The sequence below is a fragment of the Thermobia domestica genome, chromosome 15, assembly GCF_964235325.1.
Source record: "Thermobia domestica chromosome 15, izTheDome1.hap1.1, whole genome shotgun sequence".
Taxonomy (NCBI): domain Eukaryota; kingdom Metazoa; phylum Arthropoda; class Insecta; order Zygentoma; family Lepismatidae; genus Thermobia; species Thermobia domestica.
In genome coordinates this window covers 82,934,237-82,957,571 of record NC_137468.1, presented here as the reverse complement: position 1 = coordinate 82,957,571, position 23,335 = coordinate 82,934,237, and the positions used below count along the sequence as shown (strand labels likewise).

Below are 23,335 nucleotides of genomic sequence, written 5' to 3'. Positions count from 1 at the left end.
CACATCTACCCTTCGTTTTCATTAATATTATTTTATTTAAGTGTTAGTTGTTTAAATTAAATGTTATATACTTAAACATTAAGTGTTCAATAAAATAATTCATTAGTTATCATTAACCAACATCAATTTCAATAACTATAATCTCCACATGTTCTTGCATCGAGTTTTGCTTACATAGCGAATAGAAGTCTGGTTTTTTCTTCTGTTTATGATAATCTTTGTATCTTGTGATTTTCGATCAGCGTCGGCGTCAGCAAGAGCGTTCTTTTCCTTCAACAAACCCAGTTCCAAGTCAACAAGTGCAAGATTTGGGTAATGAATAATATCTGTTTCTGATAAAGGTTTGAAGATCTTATTAATATAATTGTCGTTTTGCTTGAGATTTTCTTCACTTCTTGTCAACTGTGGTGCTGTAATGTTAGTCTTAGTCTTAGATTTACAATTATTACCTTCTGGATGGTGACAAGTTTGAAAATATTTTAATTTCATCATTAAATTGTTTCTTTCTATACATTCTTCATGGATTATTTCTTGTAGACTTTCAACTTCGGTACATTTTACTTTCAGTTGTGTGTTTAAAGTAATACACTCTTTGCACTTTCGTTCATATTCCAACATTAATTTGCTATATTTATTTCGTAACTCGTGGTATGTTTGTTCATCAATTTTGTTCTGTTCGCTGAAGTTTCCTTTGACCATATCATTCTTCGGATAAATAGCATCTTCAAGCTGTTGAAGAAATAAATTCTTTTTCTCCTTGTAATCAAGGAACTTTTGCTGCCATAGCTTTTGAACTGTTTCCTCTTCACTTAATTCTTGCTGAGATTTTCTACCAAGCTCTTCTTTTGGTAGAACAATTTCTGTTGTGTATTCTGATCTTAATTCCTGTTCTCGTTCCTTCAACCTGGCCATAAAATGTTGTTCAAGTTCTGTTCTTAGAGATTGATTTTCTTGATTTCTCTTGATTTCGCTTGATTTCTCTCGTTCCAGCTTAAGTTCTAAGCTGTGCTTCTCTCTAAGTTCGTCTTCCAAAGCTTGTAATTTTTGGTGAAATTCTTCATCTTTCACTTTCATTTGAACTTGAAACTCTTTATCGAGTTGTTTCTGAACAGCTTTCAGCTCTTCCTCGTACTGTGATTTCAATTTTTCTTCTATTATTTGTATGTTATTGCGGTATTGTTCATTTAGTGTAGATCGTTCAGTTTGTAAAGTTTTCTCGTGTTGTTCTTGTATTTTGTTCAACATCATGGTGTATTTTGATTCAAATTCTTCTTCACGTTGTTTGATTTGTTTGTCGAAATCTTGTTGCTGGTTTCGTTGTGTGCTTATTAGTGTCTCTATCTTTGATTTTAAAGTTGATACTTCACTTTTGTATCTGTGACAATCTTCTTGTTCTCGTCGATGACTTTCTTTCAAGATAATATATTCTTTGAATAATTTTTTCCTCCTCTCTTCTAAAACGCCTTCCTTCTGCGTTAATCTATCTTTGAATTTGTCTTCAATCAGTTCTTTCTCTTTCCTTTCTTTCATTATCTCTCCCATAAGAGTATCAACTTCTGTCTTTAATACTGCAATTTGGTGTTTATGTTCTTGGTTGCTATCATGTGTTCTCCTGCATTGAATCTTAAGGCTTTTAAAGTCTGCGAGCAACGACTCTTTCTCCGTTTGAATGTCATTGTTTGCTGTTTTAAGAGTTTTAGTCATATGTTCCAAACGTTCATTTTGTAAACTCAGCTTACTATTTAACGTTTTCATCTCGTCATAAGTTTTTTCTAATTTTGATAATTCGTCCTTCAGTTCCTTGTTAATGGTTTCTTCTTTCATCAAACGAGAGAACAAATCTGTCTTCTCTTTTCGTAATTCTTCTAAATTCATATTCAACATATCCCATTCATTTTCAAGTGTTTCCATTGACACTTTGAGGTCACTATTCGTTGAATTTAGTTGGTATTTATCACTTTTAAGCTTGAACAATTGTTGTTTTGTGTCATTAAGGTTTTTAGTCACTTCTTGTAGCTCTTCAATAGTTGACATTAGCTCCTTGGAAATAGTTTCATTTCTATTGCGAAGAAAGTCGATTTCTTCTTTTAAGTTTTGATTTTGTTTTACAAGTTCTCTGCCATGATCATCATTATATGAATCATGAGTTTCTACCAATAATTTTCCTTTATCACCTCCCTGTTCACCACTGTGAGCTCTTATATAATTAATAGATACTTCAATTCCATCATTTTCTGAATCAGCATCAGCTTTATGTTGAGTTTCTTTAGAATCACATCCGTGTAACCTGCTATCATCCATATGGTTATGTAATAGAACCATATTATGGCGTTTCACTGGAATAGTTTCTACTCCATTATTCTCTTGAGTGTTTAAATCACTAGGTGGACTGTTGTCAGATAACTCATCTTCTCGAGCCTTAGCTTTTGACGTGAAATGTACGGAGCGTTTATCAACTGAAGTAAGCAGGAGCGATGATTTTTGGTATCCACTTTTTCTATGTTTCTTACTACCTCTACCCATCGTCTTGTGATGATCTAAAAATGATGTGCTAAATATATCTGTTATATACAATTCTAACTCTTCGAAATCTGTAAAGCTTGAATCTCCAAGTTCTTTAGAGAGAGAGAAAAGAAGATGTAATTAAATGAAGCTATTATATATACATAATGACGTGCCACCGCATTAGGCACACCTGGCTGTTTGAAGTTCTTTCATTGTAACGCGTACATATAGGTTGCCTGTAAAACTCCCATTGAATTTATAAATAGGTGGAACCTGTGGGTGCAAGGCACGGTAGTCGCGATAAGCGGAATGGATAAAGAATGAGACTTAGAATTATTCGAAAAGGGCAGATAGTTGGTGCTCGACAAATGGGGCATTGCATTTTAAAGGTTTGGAATCAACTAGGGTTCTCGCATGCCACAGCTGCAAGGGTGTTCCGAGACTATGTAAATGCAAGGAAGACATCCGGGAACCGATAACAGTGCAAAGGTCAGTGTGCCCTCAATGAACGTGGACTGCGTCGGCTGAGTTCTATCGTACGAACTAATAAGAGCCAGACCCTGTCGCAAATCACCTCCCAGCTAAATGAAGGTTTCATCCCAAGTGTTAGTGCATGGAAACTTCAACATTCCCCGCATCGTCTTGGGTTCAAGAGCTCCAGACCTACCCGAGTTCCCCTACTCACAGACTGCTATCGGGCTGAACGTCTTGTATGCGCTCCAAGGCACAGGTATTGGACCATGGAACACTGGAAACGGGTAACCTAGAGCGATGAGTCACTATTCTGCATTGCGCCGATGGGAGAACCTAAATCTGGCGATAACATCATGAAACCATGGATCCTGTATGTCAGGTTGACTGAGTGCAAGGTGATGGGAGTCTATGAAGGCTTGGGGTTTCTTCAATTTGCCATCACTGGCACCATTATTCCGCATAAGAGAATCCCTGAATGCCAACCTATATTTGGTCACCCTGGGAGACCAAGTACACCTGCTCGTGGCCATTGTTCGTGCCAATGGGACGGACATGTCCCGGATTGTGTTTAAGCAGTTGTGTGGTTTGAGAAACATTCTATCGATTTACCTAGGTATAGTTAACGCAGGTCTCCACTCGCAGTGCAGATTTGAGTCGAATGGAACATTTAAGGGATGAGGAAAGGCCTGTACTGAGCAGTCAGCCCCCACCAGTGAACATATACTAACTATGATTCGCTGTGAAGGATGTATGTCATGCAATATGTTCAGATGACGTCCAGAAGCTGGTGAAGCTAAACTTTGCCTTGTCGCTGCAGTTCTTAGGGACAGAGGAGAAACGAGGCACAGTACTAGGTAAGTGTGCCTAATTCAGTGGCAGGTAAATGTATAGATATATATTAGGATATTAATGAACTATACCGACAAATGATAAAAAGTGATTAATCATATCAAAATTGAAAAAAAAAAACTCACAGGCATAGGGAAAAGGCATAGTTTCAGAACTATGGAAGAAATAAATTTCAACACGCGTTATTTCGTACACAAAGAGCCGTGAAGTGGTGGTCCATATCAGCATAAAGAAGGTCACACATACTTACGTAATCCAAAAATGTATATTTCAGCGATGTATAATGTGTGAGCAAGGGATTCCCCATGGGCCATAATTTCCAGAGGAACTTCCAACAGAATCTTCGTACTTAGCCTGACATAAAGGTGGATCCAAAGTTGAAAAAAATTAAGCTTTGAGAGCAGTTAATACGGAATATGTATTCAGGAATCCAGAAGTATTAGAGCTGTCAGTTCCATGACTGTTCATGTTCAAAATGACGCGTCCTGCGGTGTATTGTTTCACGCTTGTAGTGCGAAAAAAGTTAAATATACCGCGAAACAATATATGGGAGCACATGTTATTATGAACACCAGGAACCAAACAGCTGGTGGTCCCTATCATTTCCTGCTTTACCCCGACGCATCCCGTATTCAGTGCTGCCAAGGTTTAACTTTTTCCTGATTTCGACCCACCTGATTTAGGTTAGTCCATATTTGAGAATTCTGTTTGGAGCATGTTTGGAAATAGTCCTGCAAGGAATCCTTTACATACACATTACATATTACTGAAATATGCATTTTTTGAAGGCGTGACTTCCTGTACACTGATATGACTCCCTACTTCGCGGTATGTCGTGTTACAATGCAATTTTTTTACCGTTTGGGTGACCCTAGCTCTGAAACTATACACTTTTCCCCATAAGTCCATATAAACTGTTTGTCATATTTTGATGTATGGAATCCACTTTTACAGTTTGTCGGTATAGCTCATTAACCCTACATACATATATAAAGATTGTGCTATGATAAGTCTAGACGTGACTTTTTACTTTGTCTATTGTTCATAATTGCATACATTCGTACATAAACAGAGTATGTACGAATGTAGAGTTATTATACTTATTTTCTTTTTAAAAAAAGTAATACAAATATTAAACGAACTTAAGTGGCTTCGTCCAATAACTTCATTGATTGCATCTTAGTGCAGAAATAACATTACCGTTTCATTATTTTTATCTTCAACTAACAAAACACCTGTGTGTGACTGTTGATTTAGGTCAAATGTGTTTATCATTCTTGTACAGCAAATACCAGCTGACTTCCGAGACGTGAACATCATTTACGGTGGTGCGAGTTGAAAAGTGAAAATTTCATTGGAAACAATGGCTCATAACACAACATAATACGCCGAGTGGTTAGGAAGTAATAAAAGTAACGCAGTAACACTTTATGAAGAACGTTATTCTTATGAAGAACTATCGGGAAGATTGGGTGGTGGTGCTATATAGTCAGGTATTAGGGAAATCTGTAAATGGTATGGAGGAACTGGAAGCACAAGAATTGCTCAAAGAAATGGCAGAAAACCAAAACTAACTGCTCAAGACTGTCGTACGATTTGTCGATTTTCTCTACAGGACTACCGGGGTACAGCAATAGATATAAATACCATTTTGTGAACTTCTTGAATAAAAAGTTTTTGACAAAACATTCAGACAAAAATTTTGCGAAAATCGTTTTCGAACAAGGATCCCAAGAAAGAAGCCTTATCTGAACGTAAAGTAGAGGTAAAAGCATACTAAGTGGGATATAGCACACAGGAAGTGGACGCAAGAGGACTGGAAAAAAGTCCTTTGGAGCAATGAAAGCAAGATCAGCATCCTTTGAAGTGATGCCATCAAATTTGTGCGTCTGAAAACAGATGAAAACATGTTACCTGAGTGCACTACCGCCACTACGAAGCGTTCTGTCAGCGCCATGGCGTGGCGAAGCACGGTAAGATATGACATAGAGCCCCTAGCAGACCTCCTTATGTTACTTTTTGACGTTAGATTTTAAACTACTGCTCACTATTCGTGACTAGTTTGATGATGACTTACTGCGCTACATCTTACATCAGGACGGCTAAAAGTGTAACATCGCTCGAATCAATCAAGAATGGTTCAATCATGATCATATTACTGTTATACATTACTGTCAGGGCCTGAAAATAATCCTGATCTCAATCCAATAAATTCAGAACTTCTGGCAAAGGTGAAAAATTTTTTAGCGTCGCCTTGAAATCCCAGCAACAATAAGGACCTCTTAAGGGCCATTGTCCAATTGTTATTTACAGTAATAAGACCAGAAGATCTCCGATATTTCGGGGACTCATTATAAACAAGGAACCGTGGCAGTAATCAGATCAAAGGGATATCGAATAATATTATCACAGTAATACATATGAACGTATGTTATATTTTGCTTTTTATAGGTGTTATTTTGCTAAATAGTAAACCCAAAATTTTAATTTTGTTTGACTAAGTAGTGAAAATTGATATTGTAATTTTACGTTACCTTTTGAAACACTGAATATTAAGATATATTTGTCTAATTTCCCTGAAACTTAAACTTCAATGAAGAAGTATATTTAAATTAAAATTAACAACTGAATATAATTTTCAACAACATTCTTAAAAGTGTCCAGAATTAGTGCCACTGCTTAATATATGATAGTGATAGAACAGCAATTGGAGATGATGCAACGATCAGAGAACTCTATTTTTTTAAGTTTAGGGCCATTCCACGTGAAAGTGAGCCTGGACCCAAATTTTCGAAAACTGTCAAAACCAATGTATTTTTACGTATATATGAAGTAAATAGAACGAAATTTTCTTTTTCACAAAGAAAAACTTATTTATACTTAGAATTCACGTAAAATTTTAAGTCTGAGTTGTGAATTTGTAACATGTCAGCTGCGAGGAATTTTTTTATTCTTGTTATCGGCAACATTTTACGGTATATTGTGCATGTTTGGCTGAAGTAACTTCGAGCTATCCAAGATGCTTCTTTTTGCTACAAGCTGCAGTTGAAATAGTGTTTACAGGATAAAAATTGTTTATAACATCATTAAAGATATAAACGTCAACTTGAGTGTCCTGCCCGTGACAGAAAACTACCAAAAGTTATTGTACTGAATTACTAAATTTGTGAATGTGGTTCGTACTTAGTAGAAGTAACAATTTTCACGTGTACTTCACATTTACCAAATTTTGGACTAATGCTAACAATATATTTCGATTTATTTCAATTTGAAAACTTGTCCTGCCCGTGACAGTGGGCATGCCGCTGGTGGGATAGTTTGTGTACATTGGTTATTCATGATAGAAAATTATTTCATGTGTACTAAAATAAAGTTTTCTAAGCATGAACATTATTTACTTAAATAGAGGATTATGTATTACTGTCAGTATGATGTTTTAACTTAAAATAAGTGTCATATAAATATTATCATTAGCGTCACCTTTCTGTTCGTCTCAAGGGAGCAGTAGATGGGATTGGAGCACGTACAAAACGGCCAGTATGGAACTTTGTGAAACAAAAGAAAGTAATTGTAGAATGTGCTGCTGATTTCGTAGCAGCTTTAAACTCTTCGTTTCAATATATATCTGTTTTACTACTATCATCAGCAGAAATTGAAAAAAAAAAAAAAAAAAAGACGTTTTGAATAAAAGACGGGAAAATGCTCTTGTCAATTGAATGTCCCCAATCAAAACAATTTTTCCTCCAATTTGACAGCGAAAATTTGGTAGTTCGTCGAACTTTTAAATTAGAGCTTCATCCGTATAAAATCTTTAAATTTCTAACAGACTTTTATTCAGATTCTGAAAATAATGATTCCGAAAGCCATGAAGCTATCCTGAGCGACGACTTAGGTTTGCATGTTAACAAGGCTTGTGTTAGACCAGTTGTTAAAGATATAACACGAGAAACATTTTTGTTGATGGAATTTTTCTCTAGTGGACAGAAAAAGAAAACAGACATGCAACTATCGCACAAAGCACAGTGGAAGAGGACGAAGAAGTCAAGGAAATTCGTATGAAAACCGTAAGCGATTGCGGTAAAATTTTCAAGACTGTTGAAGATGTCTTACGTGCATTTCGATCAAATAATACCTTTGATACCAGCAGTGCTGTGCCCGGGGAGGGGGGAGGAGGGGCGGGCGTGATTACGGCCCCGGGCGTCAAAGTAAGGGGGCGCAATATATATATATATATATATATATATATATATATATATATATATATATATATATATATATATATATATATGGAAGGAAAACTATTAAAAAGTGCTCAAAATCAAGGAAAAGCAGGGTATATTTTTAAAAATTTTCTTACGCGTCGCGCTAACCATGGTGACGCTTTGCGGCTGGTCTGTCGACCTCACTCATATTTACGGGGGCGCTGTCGCGACGCGTCGTATACTCCCGCCCCGGGCGCTGATTTTCCACGGCACGGGCACTGGATACCAGCACCTATTTTATATACTGTTAGACAGTGTTTTGTACAAATTTCCCTACAAGGTGAATGTAAATGGGCAAATAAAACCATTTCCTAAAGTGTAGGTGGTGAGAAATAAGCGTACGGCATATCATTATTTTTAAGTGATAAAAGCGAGCCTCAAGTAAAGTAAATATAAATATTTGTGTAAAATGCTATAACAGAACAGCAGAAATTAACTTATTTTCGATTTTATTTCATTTTTGAAATCATTCTTATTGAGATGTTGTGTGTTGATTCACACGGTGTCCTGCCCGTGACAACCATGTGTCCTGTCCGTGACATAGTAAAGTTTAGTTTATTAATTAAATAAATATTTGGCAAATTTCTATTTTGTGAAGTTTGTTAAAAAATTTCATCATTTATACATTTCCGTTTAAATAAAAATATTTTGCGCTAAGAATTCACAGAGTTTTGTAACATTCACTTGGTGTATCGAAAGTCACTTCTCTTTTTTGTCCCCACCCGTGACAGACGTTTAGGAATTAATATTTTCTACTCTAAACAGAAAAAAATACTGAAAACATCAGCTACATATACTCCTAAGTCTGTACTGCTCATATATCATACAATTAGCAGAATTTATGTTGTACTTTTAGAAATATACAACTTTAAAGCATCAAAAATGTAGTGTAAATGTCCTGCCCGTGACGATGGAATGGCCCTTTAGTTTTGGCACAAGAAGAACTTAATAAAACCTAAATGCTGTATTGGAAATTATATTACATATACTGTATGTATTTACATCTCTAAAAATGTAAAATATATTATGATGATTTTAAAGTTTGAATATAACCATAAAGTTTAAATATTTAAAGAATAGTTATTGACCCAAAACCAGAAGTGCTAATAGTTTTGTATCGGTAACTTCAGTTTCTTTCAGACAGTTTTAAGTAACTTAACTAGAATGTTATTTTATTTAAGAATTTAAAGTTACCGTACAAATTAATGTAAACCAGTCTACTTTATCAAACAGAATTAAACTTATTATTGACAATCCCAGCAAACAAATAAACAAACAAATAACAAAAAGTTATCTTAGTATTGTATAACCACAACTAAACGTTTGGTTATTAGGACCAAATTTTCGGTTACCGGGATGGTAAGTTTTTCTATGGTAATGAGCAAGCAAGCAATAATGTATGTGCTAATATTCCAATTCTCTCCAGTCCAGTATCTGTATAATTGAGCCTATTCAAGACGTGCGTCTTTGTACACGGTAGTGAGAAGTCAAATTAAGACAACTTCCTTGATACTTTGCTCCAAATGTATATTACATGAAGTTCCCTTCGCAATGCTCCTTCGGAAATTTATTCCGAAGAATATGCATTCACATATTGTAACAATTCCTATCGGGTTTGAAAATAGTGGTCACCCTTGACGAGGCATAAAACTTGTTGGCGGTACCTCTAGGTTAGGATCTTTATGAGACTATTGTTCTTACATTCATTTGCGTTGTTTTGCATGTTAGACCCTTCCTTGTAGATATTTTTGATATTCAGCTTTGATACACCAAAAACTCGGATAACTTCATGTACTATGTGCCCATAAACGCGCTCAAACACAATGTGCCTTATTAGCTGTTCTATCACACATTGCTTCGATTCATCCATACAACCGACTTGCAGACTCCTCCGGTTATCTGTAATAGTAATGCGTCATTTAGTCAAGCTTTATCCTTTATAATAATACATAGTAACGAACCAGAAAGGGAAGGTGATTAATGTTTTGCTCAATGTGCGTATGTACAGATTGTCTTTAAAATAAATCGCAAATAAAGAATCGTATCAACGATATACCTTGCAAAGTGTCCTTAAGCTTCAAATTTTGACTACGACATATAACTACTATGTATATTTGTCCTTTGCTTAGAAATAGATTTTCTTAATGTGCTTTTGCAAGCCAAATACGAATTTGTGATTACTTTATTCGCATCATGTACAGTCCCCCCCCCCCAAAAAAACACCATCTTTCAGGGGCGGATCCAGGGGGCGATCGGGACAATCGCTCCCCCCAGAAGAGGAAACTTTATTTTTTTTTATATATATAAATAAAACCCATCCCAAAGTTTGGAGCCCTTAAAAGTAGCAGTATGACAACCCACCGTCCCCCCCCCCAGAAGTCGGTCCTGGATCCGCCCCTGCCATCTTTATATATTACGTGTATAACAGGTAAGAAACAATTGTGAATTCATTTAAGGTTTCTCTCCAACACTTAATAAGAGTGATATCAGTTTAGCATTGTTACAAAAAGAAACGTTATGTTGAATTGTGTAGCGATAAATTTGTTACACAACAATAACCCAATAACTGTGGTGACACCACTGACGAACAAGCGTTGCGATCTGTTTGGTGCTGTGCAGCATGAAGGCTGTGCTTTGCAATTGCATGTGTTTGTCAAGTTTTAACGTTTGTGCTGGTCTTCTGCCAGTGAGGTATGTATGAAAATGGAGCTGTGTTCAGTGTATCAGAAGTCCCGTGTGTATAAGAATAATCCTGATTCATTTTATTATGTATATGCGGTGAACTGACGTTGAAGAGTCAAAAAAGCAGCCTCGTCCCTGTTGTCAAAAGAAGAATACTAACTGAATATTGGATGTCGAATAGGGGATCAAGTCGTTTCAGGAGCTTGCGAAGTTGGATGCAAGGAAAGCGAAGTGAGCTAAAACTTGTATCAGTAATTTGGAGAGAACCCAGAAACCACGTAAGTGACTGTCACATTTGTTTGATAGTTGTAACAGCCTTCTCTTCAAAACCAAAACATCACATACTACAATGTCCTAGCTTGGAGTCAGCAAGGCACTTAGTGCTCCATAGGGAAGAGCTATCTTTGCCGAAATCCCCCGAAAATTGTACATTTAATGTAGACAAAGAAATTCAGGTAACGAGGACTGTTGACTTCGACCCAGTATACATGTCATATGCCCCACATCTCATCACACACAAAAAGAGTTAAACAATCTGGCATGGATATAAATCTATCGAGAATAAAAGTAGAAATCTTACTTCAAGAGTGGAATATTGGAGAAAATGTCAAAATTAGCATGCTTCGAGCGCAACAGTGACTTTTCACCTTATTTTTCAGAGACTGCAGAAATTGTGTTTTGTGACATTGGCTTATTTCAGGAGTGTGGTTATGAACACAATGCAGTAGAATGCCAATTATTCATTAATTCGTGTAAAGTACGAAGGCAGTGTTGTTCCATGTTAGAAATGCTTATCTATTTGTATCAGTGGCGTAAGTTGTTCGTTCACACAAAAGAAACATGTATGGTAATGATGACACGTTGAAGTACCTAATCATATCATAAATACTGACACAAGTTTTAAGACAGGATGTACATCCAGTTTCTAAGGTTGCAGTCAACCTGCTTGTGTAAGAGAGTGGAGTGGGTCATTGTGAGTTTAGTTGTTGTGGAGAAAATGTGTTCGTGAAAGTGTAACTATGGAGTGGCACGATTACGAAAATTTTGTAGCAGGAATAGCTCTTTATAAATTGTGTCAATCAGCCCCCGTGATATTCACAACAGTTAAAAAGTTGAATATTAGCAAATATTTCGTGTATCGGACCATCATGCGATTCACGGAGACTGGGAAAGCTGACGATCGCCCAAGATAATGCCGCCCATGTAGCGTAAGAACCAAAAAATTAGTGCAACCAATGGTGGCCCGTATTCCGAGAAATCCTGTACGAAAGCAGTCAGTGCTTTATCTTGAGCTGAACATTTACAAACTTTCAATGTCTCGTGTGTTAAGAAGGGACTTGGGGTTGAAGGCTTACCGGCTAAGTAGAGGTCACTTCCTCAATGCACGTCAAAAAGAACAGAGAATGAGAAAATCAAAACGCCTATTGCAGCATTACGCAAACAGTGGGCATAGGAAGAGTCTTTTCACAGATGAAAACATATTCAACATTGAGGAAGCTTTCAATCGACAAAATGACCAAGTGTATGCTTGAACTTCCCATAAAGCTCGGGAGAAAACCCCAAAGATCCATAGGGATCATAATCCGACTGCAGTCAAGGTTAGGTGGCGAGTGGCGTATGATGGCACCATTAAGCTGCATTTTTGTGAAAAAGTGATGACAACGTCAGCCAGAGTGTACGAAAATACTGTTTTGAACTCTGTTGTGAAGCCTTTGAGTGACATTTTGTTTAGGAACCAACATTGGACCCTCCAACAGGATTCCGAACCAGCCCGCAATGCACACTCCAACTAGGAGTGGCTCAGGACAAACGTCCTGGTCATTATTGCTCCAGATGATTGGCCTGCTATCAGCCCTGATCTCAACCCGTTGGACTACAAGTTGTGATCAGTGGCTGAGGCCATGTTATGTAAGAAGAGGCATGCCAATATTGACATTCTGAAACTTTCCCTGGTGAAGGCAATGGCTGGTGTCCCTATAGAGGCAGTGCGTAATTATATAGATGAGTGGACGCAGAGACTTAAGGACTGTGTGAAGGCTCAAAACGACCAATTTAAAAAGTAATTGGTGCTATGTGTTCATTAGACCTGTAAGTAACCTATACATTAAGCATATTAAAGTATCTTTAACACTTTCATAATAATTCACTTCCAATGTTGTCAGTATTTATGGTACGATTAGGTACATTTAATATAATACTTTCAAGTGGCGAATCTGTGGATACCTTAAAGTTACTGGGATCTTAAAGCATGCAACAAGAATATACCTTATTTTAAGCTTTTTGTGTAAATGGGATAGCCGGGACAGAGTTATCCATTACGTGCGCAAAACATAGCCATCACGACAGAAATATGTTCAAGGAATCAAGAACATATTACGTCAACAGCTCGTGAACCCTGAAGATGCTTTTCTTCCCTCATTACACATCAAATTAGGTATGATGAAAATCTTCGTCAAAGTATTAAATAGAGATGGGCCAGTTTTCAAGCACTTGAAGACAGAATTCTCAATACTAAGCGACGCAAAGGTAGACGAAAACGTGTTCATTAGCTTAAAAATAAGAACCGTCATACAGGATAGTGAGTTTGAATGTAGACTGTTGGACATAGAAAAGGGAGCATAGCAAGCATTGAAGTAAGGTGTTTCATTTTCCTTGGTAATACTAAAGCACCAAATTATGAAATTATTGTTAGTGATATAGCACACTGCTTCCAAACCATAGGATGCCACGTTCGGATTTTGTTCCATAAAATTTAGTGGCTGTTAGTGATGAACATGGGAAACGTTTTCACAAGAACGTTGCAACATTAAAAAAGTGGCTTAGTGAACGATGGAACAGCAGTATGCTTGCTGAATATTACTTGTCTATCATCAGAGAAACTTCTTTAGATAGATTTAACAGAAGATCACAATTGATATTTTCGCTGAAATTTGTGTAACTTCCGTTTGTATACGCAAAATGTCTGTCCTATATCTGTATAACAAGATGTTATGTGACTGCACAGTATAAATGGTACGTATTAGAAGAAAACGGACTTTTAATATCGATTTAACACCTTTAACTTATTAAAAGTTACATGTTTGCAACTAGTGAACATTTTCATAGAAATTTGTATATTCTTTTGTATACGTAAAATATCCGTGTCTCATGTCTATGTAACAAAATGCCACGTAATTGTACAACAAAAGTAATACGTGTTAGGAGAAAACGGACTTCACATATCGATTTAGCACTTCTAAGTTATTTAAAATCACTTGTTCTTTACTAATGGACAGAATATTACCTCAAATTTGTTGTACACTATTATCAGTCTGAACGTAAGTATTTGAGCACATGCAAGGAAAATAACAGTGCATAATGTCTTAAGCCTATATACATCGTCATATTTTTCCATCAAATATTGTATCAAACTTTTTTTTGATTGTAATTTGGTCAAATAAGTTGGCTAAAACTTTCGCACTCATTGATCAAATATAAGAATGAGTATACTTTCTCATTTGTATATATTTCGTGGTTCAATTGTTAGCTTACTTAAACGTTTCTGTGTAGTTTTATGGTAGCACCTGCTGGTGTAACCATAATGGATAATGTTGTAGAAATGAATGGAATGACAATTCACAGTTACGTCTGTCTCATTTCCCTCCTTTATTGCTATTCCCAAATAAATCTTATTTTCATGGTTCCTTTCTTGTTCAGTAAATACGTATGAATCTATATTCTATTTATTGGTCCGATGCTTAAATTACGTCTTAATTCAGTTAATTTTCGAGTAACTTTTGGGCACTGATTAAGAATAAATAGTTTGTCATAAAAATGTTAGGCTATTGTTTAGCTTTGGGGGCCAGGTTTTAATTGACTTTTTTGCGATATTCTATTCACTTTTGGTTAGGTTAATAACATTCAATTCAGGCAGTATTGCCGAGCGAGCGTTAGCGAGTGAAGGCGGGTTAGAGTCGCAGGGCACGTTCTTTTCTGTCTTCTTTAGTGTTGGCACCCCATTACTAAACAGTTACCAAATGTTAGGTTTTACAGTTAAAATGAGAGAATATATATTAAAGAGGTTTCTGTAGGATATTAAATTCCGGAGGAATTTTTAAGTGTAGGAAATACCAGTGGCGGCTGGTACTATATGTTGCATGGTTGTGCAACCGGATATTTTTTTTTAATACTAAAAATATTTTTAAGTGTTAAAGTAGTGTATCAGTAAAAAATAAACCTTTGCTCTTGAGCGCAAAACAGTATTGATGCATTTCTGAAAAAAGTCAATTAAAAAACAGAAAGAAAAAAAGAGAGATTTACCTTTCCAGTGGCAGCGAACGTTGCCACTGGAAGCAGTAACATTGAGCATATGGCAGCGAGCTCCTATCTCTTAACATGGGGAAGTGGATTTATTCTTGCAACGCTCCTATCTTCCCGTATTGGTCCCTTGCGGTTGTATTTTCTGCGCAACTGGTCAGCTTCTGTAATAGTTACGAATTCCTCCGCTTAGCAGCGCTTGACTCAATTGATAGGGCGAGGAAGATTGAGACGCGTGGAAGAAAGAAGTTATTCACAAAACATAAACTCGCAAAGAACAAATATAAGTCTGGTGGTAGCAGGGACGGATCCAGGCTGAAAGTTTGGGGGGCGGTCGTTCGAAGTCAATAGATTTTATTTAACATTTATAATACAAAGGTGAAAATTCTTGGGATAAGATTTATTTTTTAAAAAAAATCCTATTCTGGGGGGGGGGGTCAATCGAGTCTCCAAGAAGAAAATGTCTTACTACTGGTCTAATTCCTAGCTCTGTGTCTTTCGCGCACATGATTCCGTGTTCGATTTCCGGCGGAGAGCATAAATTAATATCAAATCATTCACTTCCAATACTCATCTGTCTTCTTTAGCCTAATTTGCTGGAATGTTAAACTATTTTTTTTTTTCATTTTCAAAGGAAAATATCTTAGATTTCATGCTTCTTTACAGACAAAAAAATACGTGGTTCCTGAAAATGGACTTTTTTCCCCGTATATTTATACAAAGAAATGCTAACAAAATGCATATTGTCGGAGGAGAGAGGTGTTTCTGGACCCTAAAGAAAATAAAGCGGAAAATATTTGCGGTAGCGATGCTTTCTATTCAGAGAAACTTGGCGAGCAGCATTTCCGATTTCAATAAAGTCATAGAAAAATTTGAAGCCCGAAAGATCGAAGAAAGACCTTCCATTCTAAAATAATGCATAGTTTATATAATTAAATAATTTTGTTTAAATGCGTGCATGCAATTTTCTTGCTTTTTTTTCTTTTCGGATTAACGCCATCATTCATGGCTTACAGCACATACTATATATTCGATTTATCTCGTGTTCAATAACATGAGTGTAGAGGTTTTGTATATAAATAGTGTATAAACGTACATTGATAGTGGTTGGTTGAAAAAAAGGAAATAGCTTATATTTTAAATCAATATTAGAGAAATAATTTATTCAATAATATACAAATAGAGCTTAAAAGACTTTCCTCTTCATATTTCCTGAATATTTCTTGGATAAGACTCAAGAATGCTGGGGGAGGGGAACACTTGCGCGTACGTACATACCTTTGATATTGCAACGTTGCAACCGGTGCTTGTACAGACTACGAGTCGCTACTGGGAAATACTAATTTATATTTAGAAATGCGAAAATATTACGCACTCTAACCTATGTGATTTTATGCAACATCAAGTGTTCTTTGCACTATCGTCATTTTCGCTCTTATCTTCAGTCACTGATGCCTCTGCCTCTTGCGAACCCAACCCTGTGCTAACTTGTGGGTCCCATGCTGTGCTCCTGCTCTGGATCGGTTAAATATCATCCTCGCTTTTAATGGCCACCTATCGTAAGTTGCTTTTCCTGCAGTCTCTTTTTAAATGGTATTCGTCCGATGCGTATTTATACCTTAAGGCTGTTGCTACCTCTTCGCTGAGTCGAGTTTTCCCCTATCTAATAACATTGGAACTTTTTTCGTGTTTTTCTCAGCAAGCAATGAACAAATCCTTACAAAAATTTGCATGGAGTTAGGTCGATAATAAAGAATTCGTTATATGAGCTTATAATTTTACTAAAAGCCTCCAATTAAGTTATCCATTCCCCCCCTTTTTTCATGTGAAGATTTGCAACAACGCATTGACGACACTGCGTTCTCTCTTCTAGCAGGTTGCGGCGAGTAACTGAGGGTTACTTTGAAGTTTCAACATTGTCCACAGCTGTGAGGGGACCCTTTTCAACAATGACATATTTATGGCATTTCAGTGAGAAGGCGTTGGAGTACGTTTTCTTTGCTGAAAGCAGAAAAAAATAAACACAGCGAGAACAGATCCATTCTTCTTTACATTAGCTTTTCCCCCCGTCAAGTATAGACAGTTATAAGTAATTAGAAGCGAACTGTCTCTATTGAATAAAGATACTTTTAATGTATACGAAAGCGAATGTCACTTTATCACTATTATTATTATTATTATTATTATTATTATTATTATTATTATTATTATTATTACATTTTTCAAAACATGAAGAGACATACCTTTCTTGACTCCAGTGCCCATTTTATCTATATATGAGGTATTTATAATAAACTTCTATACTGCTAAAAGAAAAGCTACTTTTATAGTGACGTATTATTTATATTTTATTTATTATATTTCAATTTAAAATAAAGTGTATCGTTTGTAACAACGAATAGTGCTCAAAACAGCACCTATTACCAGTCAACTATAGATTTAGATCAAACATAATAATGGACAACAACACCAATATATTGTATACATTTAGACCCTATTGGATCAAAAGATGCAATCTATTTCACACAAAAATTTTCTTGTAGGCCTTATATCTCGAGAACTACATATAGCGTACCCAAACTATGACTTAACTTAGTATGATGTGCTTATTGCGTAAAAAATACAAAAACTCGATTTAAGGACCGTTTAAAAATTTTGTGGGCCCTGATCCACAAAATTCAATATATTACATTCAATCAAAAATTTTCTTGTACGCCCCATATTTTGACAATTACAAAGTGTGTGGCCAAACCAAAACTAACAATTTACTCAGCATGATGTGCTTATTCCGTAAAAAAAAAAAAAAAAAAAAAAATCAGCTGCCATTCAAAAAATTTGTGGGCCCTGATCCAAAAAAATCAATATATATTTCACCCATTCAAACATTTTCTTGTACGTCCCATATTTTGAGAACTACATATAGTATAGCCAAACCAAAAAGTAACAACTTAGCCCGCATGATGTGCTTATTCCGTAAAAAATACGAAAACTCGATTTAGGACCCATTCAAAAATTTTGTGAACCCTGATCCAAAAAAGTCAATATATTTCATACAGTCAAACATTTTCTTGTAGCCTTATATCTGGAGAACTACAGGTAGTGTAGCCAAACCCAAACTAACAATTTACTCAGTATGATGTGCTATTTCCGTAGAAAATGCGAAAACTCGATTTAGGAACCGTTGCTAACTTTTGTGGCCCCTGATCCAAAAACTAATTATTTGGCAAGATCGAAATCTTTTTATGCATTTTTGGATCATTTTTAAACTTCTTAGCCAAGATCGCTATCTTTTGATCCATTTTTTGGATTATTCCTAAAATTCTTTTTATTTATTTATTTATATATAAGGTGATACAAAGAAAATTTAGGGAATCAATTGATCTGATTGAAGATTTGTTTAAATCTATTTTATAGAATCTTTTAGATTTGTTAACTATATTCCTGTTAACTGCAGATTTTTTTTTAAAAAAAGATCTCTTTTTAATCTACATTTGTATTCTTTCTTTACTCACTCATGAAGTATATCTATAACTTTTGTCAATTTTTAAAGTTGCTTCTGAGATAAGTTTCGAGAGTTGTCCGCAAAATTTCGTTAACATCTTATTTGAACTAACGTAACACTGTAATCTCACTTTAATTTACCATAGTATATTTTCTTTCTTTCTTTCTTTTCTTTTCTTTTCTTTTTTTTGCGTGAAAGTAACATTTGAAACCGAATTATTTCTTTAAAATTTATACGTGAAATGAAAATTGTTTTTTAAAAAAACTATGACATACTCATTGTATAAATAAATGTGAAATATTAGTGTTTGTTTGATTTATTTGTATTGATTGAAGTCAATACTTCGAGTGTAACTTTGACCACTTATCAACAAAATTAAAAAGTCATAGACCAGTATAATTTAAGCAAGTTACTTACTTGATTTGAGACATAATTTTGGAGGGGAAGAGTAGAAATTTTACTGATAACATTTTTTTTAAATTTAACTTTTCCTGTATTTATGTTTAGCGTGGCCTTGTGAATTTTGTTTACTTTTTTTTCAATGTAGAAACTTACCAGGGATTTTGGAGTATGCTCATAGATATTTAAATTGTGAATAGTGCTTCGGTGATATTTAGCGTTTTGATTATACTGCTTGTTTATTATTTTTTAATAACTTCATTTACATAATGTTGTGGCTTGATGTAACGAAGTATTCCATCACATATTTTTATACTCATACGGTAATGCTTTAGTTTAATATGTATGACAATGACAAATTGATGTACCTCAACAAAAAAAGCCCTATATTTTAAAATGAAGCATGAAAAAATAATGCATAAAATTAAAATTATTCTGTTAATATGTGTTGTACTATATATATATATATATATATATATATATATATATATATATATATGTTGTAGCTATAGATGAAATTTCGCGTTCACCATCTGGAAAATAAATATTTCTTATTTAGAATGCGTAAGTTACAAGGTTATTATTAGCAGGTAACACTAATAAGTCCCTATTCCCTGTTACCAAGAAATAAGTCCCTATTCATATTTCGTAAAGTAATAACCAAGAAAAGACGTTACCAAGAAAATGACGTTTGTATCTACATTAACACTACATATTTCATTATGTATAGATGTTTTTCTGTTTAGTAAAAGAATCCCTGATATTACACTTAACTTTTCCTACAAATGTGCTCTGTTAGAAGGGTAATGTGTGGTCAGTTCTTCAGTTTCCCAGTTGCCTCACGATACTGAAACAACACCGAAAAATCTGTCATCATTAGGAATAGAATTCGACAGCATTCACGCTAAGAACACATTTGTGTAACAAAAAAGTTTATTTCTAAATTTACTTCGTATGTGGTAAAAATGAAATTACTATTATTTAGCATAAACATTCTATACTACTATTCACAGTTTCAAATACATATACAGAGGCCGGTAGCCAGCCCAAAAATGTAGGGGGGCGGCTGAAGTTAGGGGAGCCCGATCCAACCATATCATAGTTTATCACCATATTATATTTCATTTGCAAGCCTACCGTGAAAAGTTTAGGGAGGCCAGCGAAAATTTAGGGAGGCAAACCCCTAGATCCTCCTGAATACGGGTCTGCATATACACATATATAATTATTCCAAAATGCTATCTCCACTGGTTTACCTGTTTCCGTAAGGTTACAAAAGTCAAAGAGCGCTGGTGTTTTCAATGTGAAAACCCCACTGGTGTCGGCAGTGCGGCCAGTCTCTGGTCAAGGAAACACCGGCAAGGAGGAACCGATGTGGTGACTACAAATTTTAACTAAATTACTAGTGCCAAGCCGCACTGATATTCCTTGCTCGTTACAATCTCTTGTGCCAAGAATTTCCTATAATAATAATAATAATAATAATAATAATAATAATAATAATAATAATAATAATAATAATAATAATAATAATAATAATAATAATAATAATAATAATAATTATTATTATTATTATTATTATTATTATTATTATTATTTCACACAGGAAATTTGAAAATAAAATGAAATCTGTAAGTTTTACGTCCCACAGTTATGCCGGTTAGGCTAAAGGAGATAGTGATGATAAGTAATGAATTAAATGGTGGAATGAAGAAAGTAGGAGAAAACAGGAGAACCCCGAGAAAACCCATGCACACGATGTTTGTCCACCACAAAGTTCACTTAGCGCGAGCTGGGATCAAACCAAGAACCCCATGCAACTGAGATGAACGCTCTACCACTGAGCCACCGCGGCCCCCACACAGGAAATTTATCTGCTATCACAATCGTCTGCTAATTTATATTTGTATAACCAATCACCAGGTATAAGACTGAAATACATGAGACGCAAGAGGCATCTTGCTATGTTTGAAAGTAACCACAAGAACTCCGAATGAGACTAGACGAATATACTAAAAGCAATAGGTTTAGCAAAGAAAATAAAGAGCGCCCCCCTCCTTCTCAGTGCCATAAATCTGTCCTCGAAAAGGACGAGAGGGCTAGAAAATTTCATTCCACAGATGTGATATGGACAGAGTTTAAAAACCTGTTTTAAATGGCTAGCCCGAATTTCCCTCACGCTGCTAATACAAACAGGGAGAAGCAGAGATCGCACTGTTGCAAATCTTCACATGAAAAAAAGGGGGGAATGGATAACTTAATTGGAGGCTTTTAGTAAAATTATAAGCTCATATAACGAATTCTTTATTATCGACCTGACTCTATGCAAATTTTTATAAGGATTTGTTCATTGCTTGCTGAGAAAAACACGAAAAAAGTTCCAATGTTATTAGATAGGGGAAAACTCGACTCAGCGAAGAGGTAGCAACAGCCTTAAGGATCTTCACTACTTCCAAATTAAACTACCGTTAGAAATTACTACCGAAATTATTTTAGAGTTTTCTGTAATATCCTCAAAATAAACAAAAATATCCGAAAAGCAGAAACGTAGTGAACTAAACAATACGATTTTGCGTGTGATACCGTTATCACAACTCATCTATCTGCTTTCGATTTGCAACTGCAGATAGATTTAACAGTTTTTGCGGGTTCTGTAAGTAGCGGCATACCAAAAGCAGATAGGTGAATTGTAGTAAAGGTATCACATGCAGAATTGTATTGTCTAGTTCACTACATTTCTGCTTTTCGAATATTTTTATTAGTTTTGAAGATATTACAGAAAAACTCTAAAATTAGCGGTAGTTTAATTTCGCTGTAATGAAGACCCTTAAAGAAACTCCTCGTAAAGTGAATCTACAATCGAGAATGCAAGTCGAGAAACAATTTTTAAGACATTACGAGTTAATTTCGTGAAGAAATAACTACATATAATAAAAAAGGCACATGATCTTTCCAGACACATTATATGCAGGCATATTGTCAATATGTACGCAATAATCTGAGCATGCGCCAAAGTAACAACATGCCAGAACGTCTTAAGAAATCATTGAAATCAAGAAAAGTGAAAGAAAATGTTTTTTTTTTTTTTTAAAAAAAATCACGGAATATTCTCAATCTACGCCAATTTTGGGAAGTCACCTGTGGTACTTAGCCCTAATATTCTTTAATTTTATAGTTATACAAAACAGATTACTGCTAGTATGCATCAAAAGAATGTCAACTGCTTTCTATGTCCACATTATACTCGATTTTAGTGCCACCGCATAGCGATTTTCGTTTGTTTTCTTTGATACAATGTTGGATAGAAATAAAAGAAGTTCTAATTTAGAACAGTTGTATCAAATATTGTAATCAACTCAATGTTCAAATTCCACTTTGATGAAATATTTGATACAATATATGATAGAATATTTGTCCGTCTATAACAGGCTTTAGACAATCATTTAAAACAAAACAAAGTGAAGAAACATTTAACGGCTTATTATGAAACTGCACGGAACATTTTAATTCTTCGAAAGTAAGGCCTAATATAATTAACATCATAATTGTAGAATTATAACTAAATAAAAGGTTTCTAGTTTATGGTTGATTCTAGTGAATTTTAAAGAAATGCAAATATTACATATTCTAATATTTTAATTACCACTTATCCGTACAATCTATTACTACCTTATAAAGTACGCCCATACTCACAATATTTCAAGATAGGTAAATAAAACTTACGTACAAACTAATCTATCAGTGATAGATACATAACAAATATTATGATACATATCGCAGATGAAGATGAATTATTTTCTAAGTTGTCAGAGCATGTGCTAGTTTCTGAAAAAAACTTTTGTTCCATAAAAGAGCTTTCAAATGTCTTCTGGACAGATAGCGAAATGGTAGGACGTATCTCGGGTAAGAACGATGGAAATTTTTTATATTTATGAAAACTTGAGTTTATTGTTTACGTTGCAAATGCTGAATTTGCTACTAGACTTGGAAGCCAGGGATTAAGGATATCGATCTTAATATGGTTATGGATTCTCGCAACACTCGAAGCAAATCTAATATTCTCTTCTATTATTATTAATATTTGTGAATTTTAAGCTGTTTTTGGTTAGAATTTTCAAGATTTAAAGTTGATGTAAGTTGTAATCACATTTCCCGGCGGTTGATGCTAATGTTGCAAAAACAACACTACGCTAACAAGGCTTATATATAATTCCTGAGTATTTACAATAGTTGTCTAATATTTGCTGCAGAACGTTGGATATATTACTTATTCATTATCATGATTTTAATCCTTCGGAAGCACAAGTGCTGTTTACCTAATTTGATCTAACTTGCTTTCTGTATTTGTCTAAATCTGGAGCTTACT

General features: G+C 35.1%; 1 protein-coding gene across 1 annotated transcript; it reads right to left on the bottom strand.

Annotated features, from left to right (window-relative positions):
- Window positions 1–16: 16 nt before the first annotated feature.
- LOC145671114 (uncharacterized) lies at window positions 17–22,775 on the bottom strand. The gene is made up of 2 exons (XM_081739902.1): window positions 22,693–22,775; window positions 17–2,615 (listed from the first exon to the last, which is right to left on the bottom strand). The coding sequence occupies exon 2, from the start codon at window positions 2,521–2,523 to the stop codon at window positions 136–138; it is 2,388 nt and encodes a 795-aa protein (XP_081596028.1). The 5' UTR covers window positions 2,524–2,615; window positions 22,693–22,775; the 3' UTR covers window positions 17–135.
- Between the last annotated feature and the right edge of the window lie 560 nt (window positions 22,776–23,335).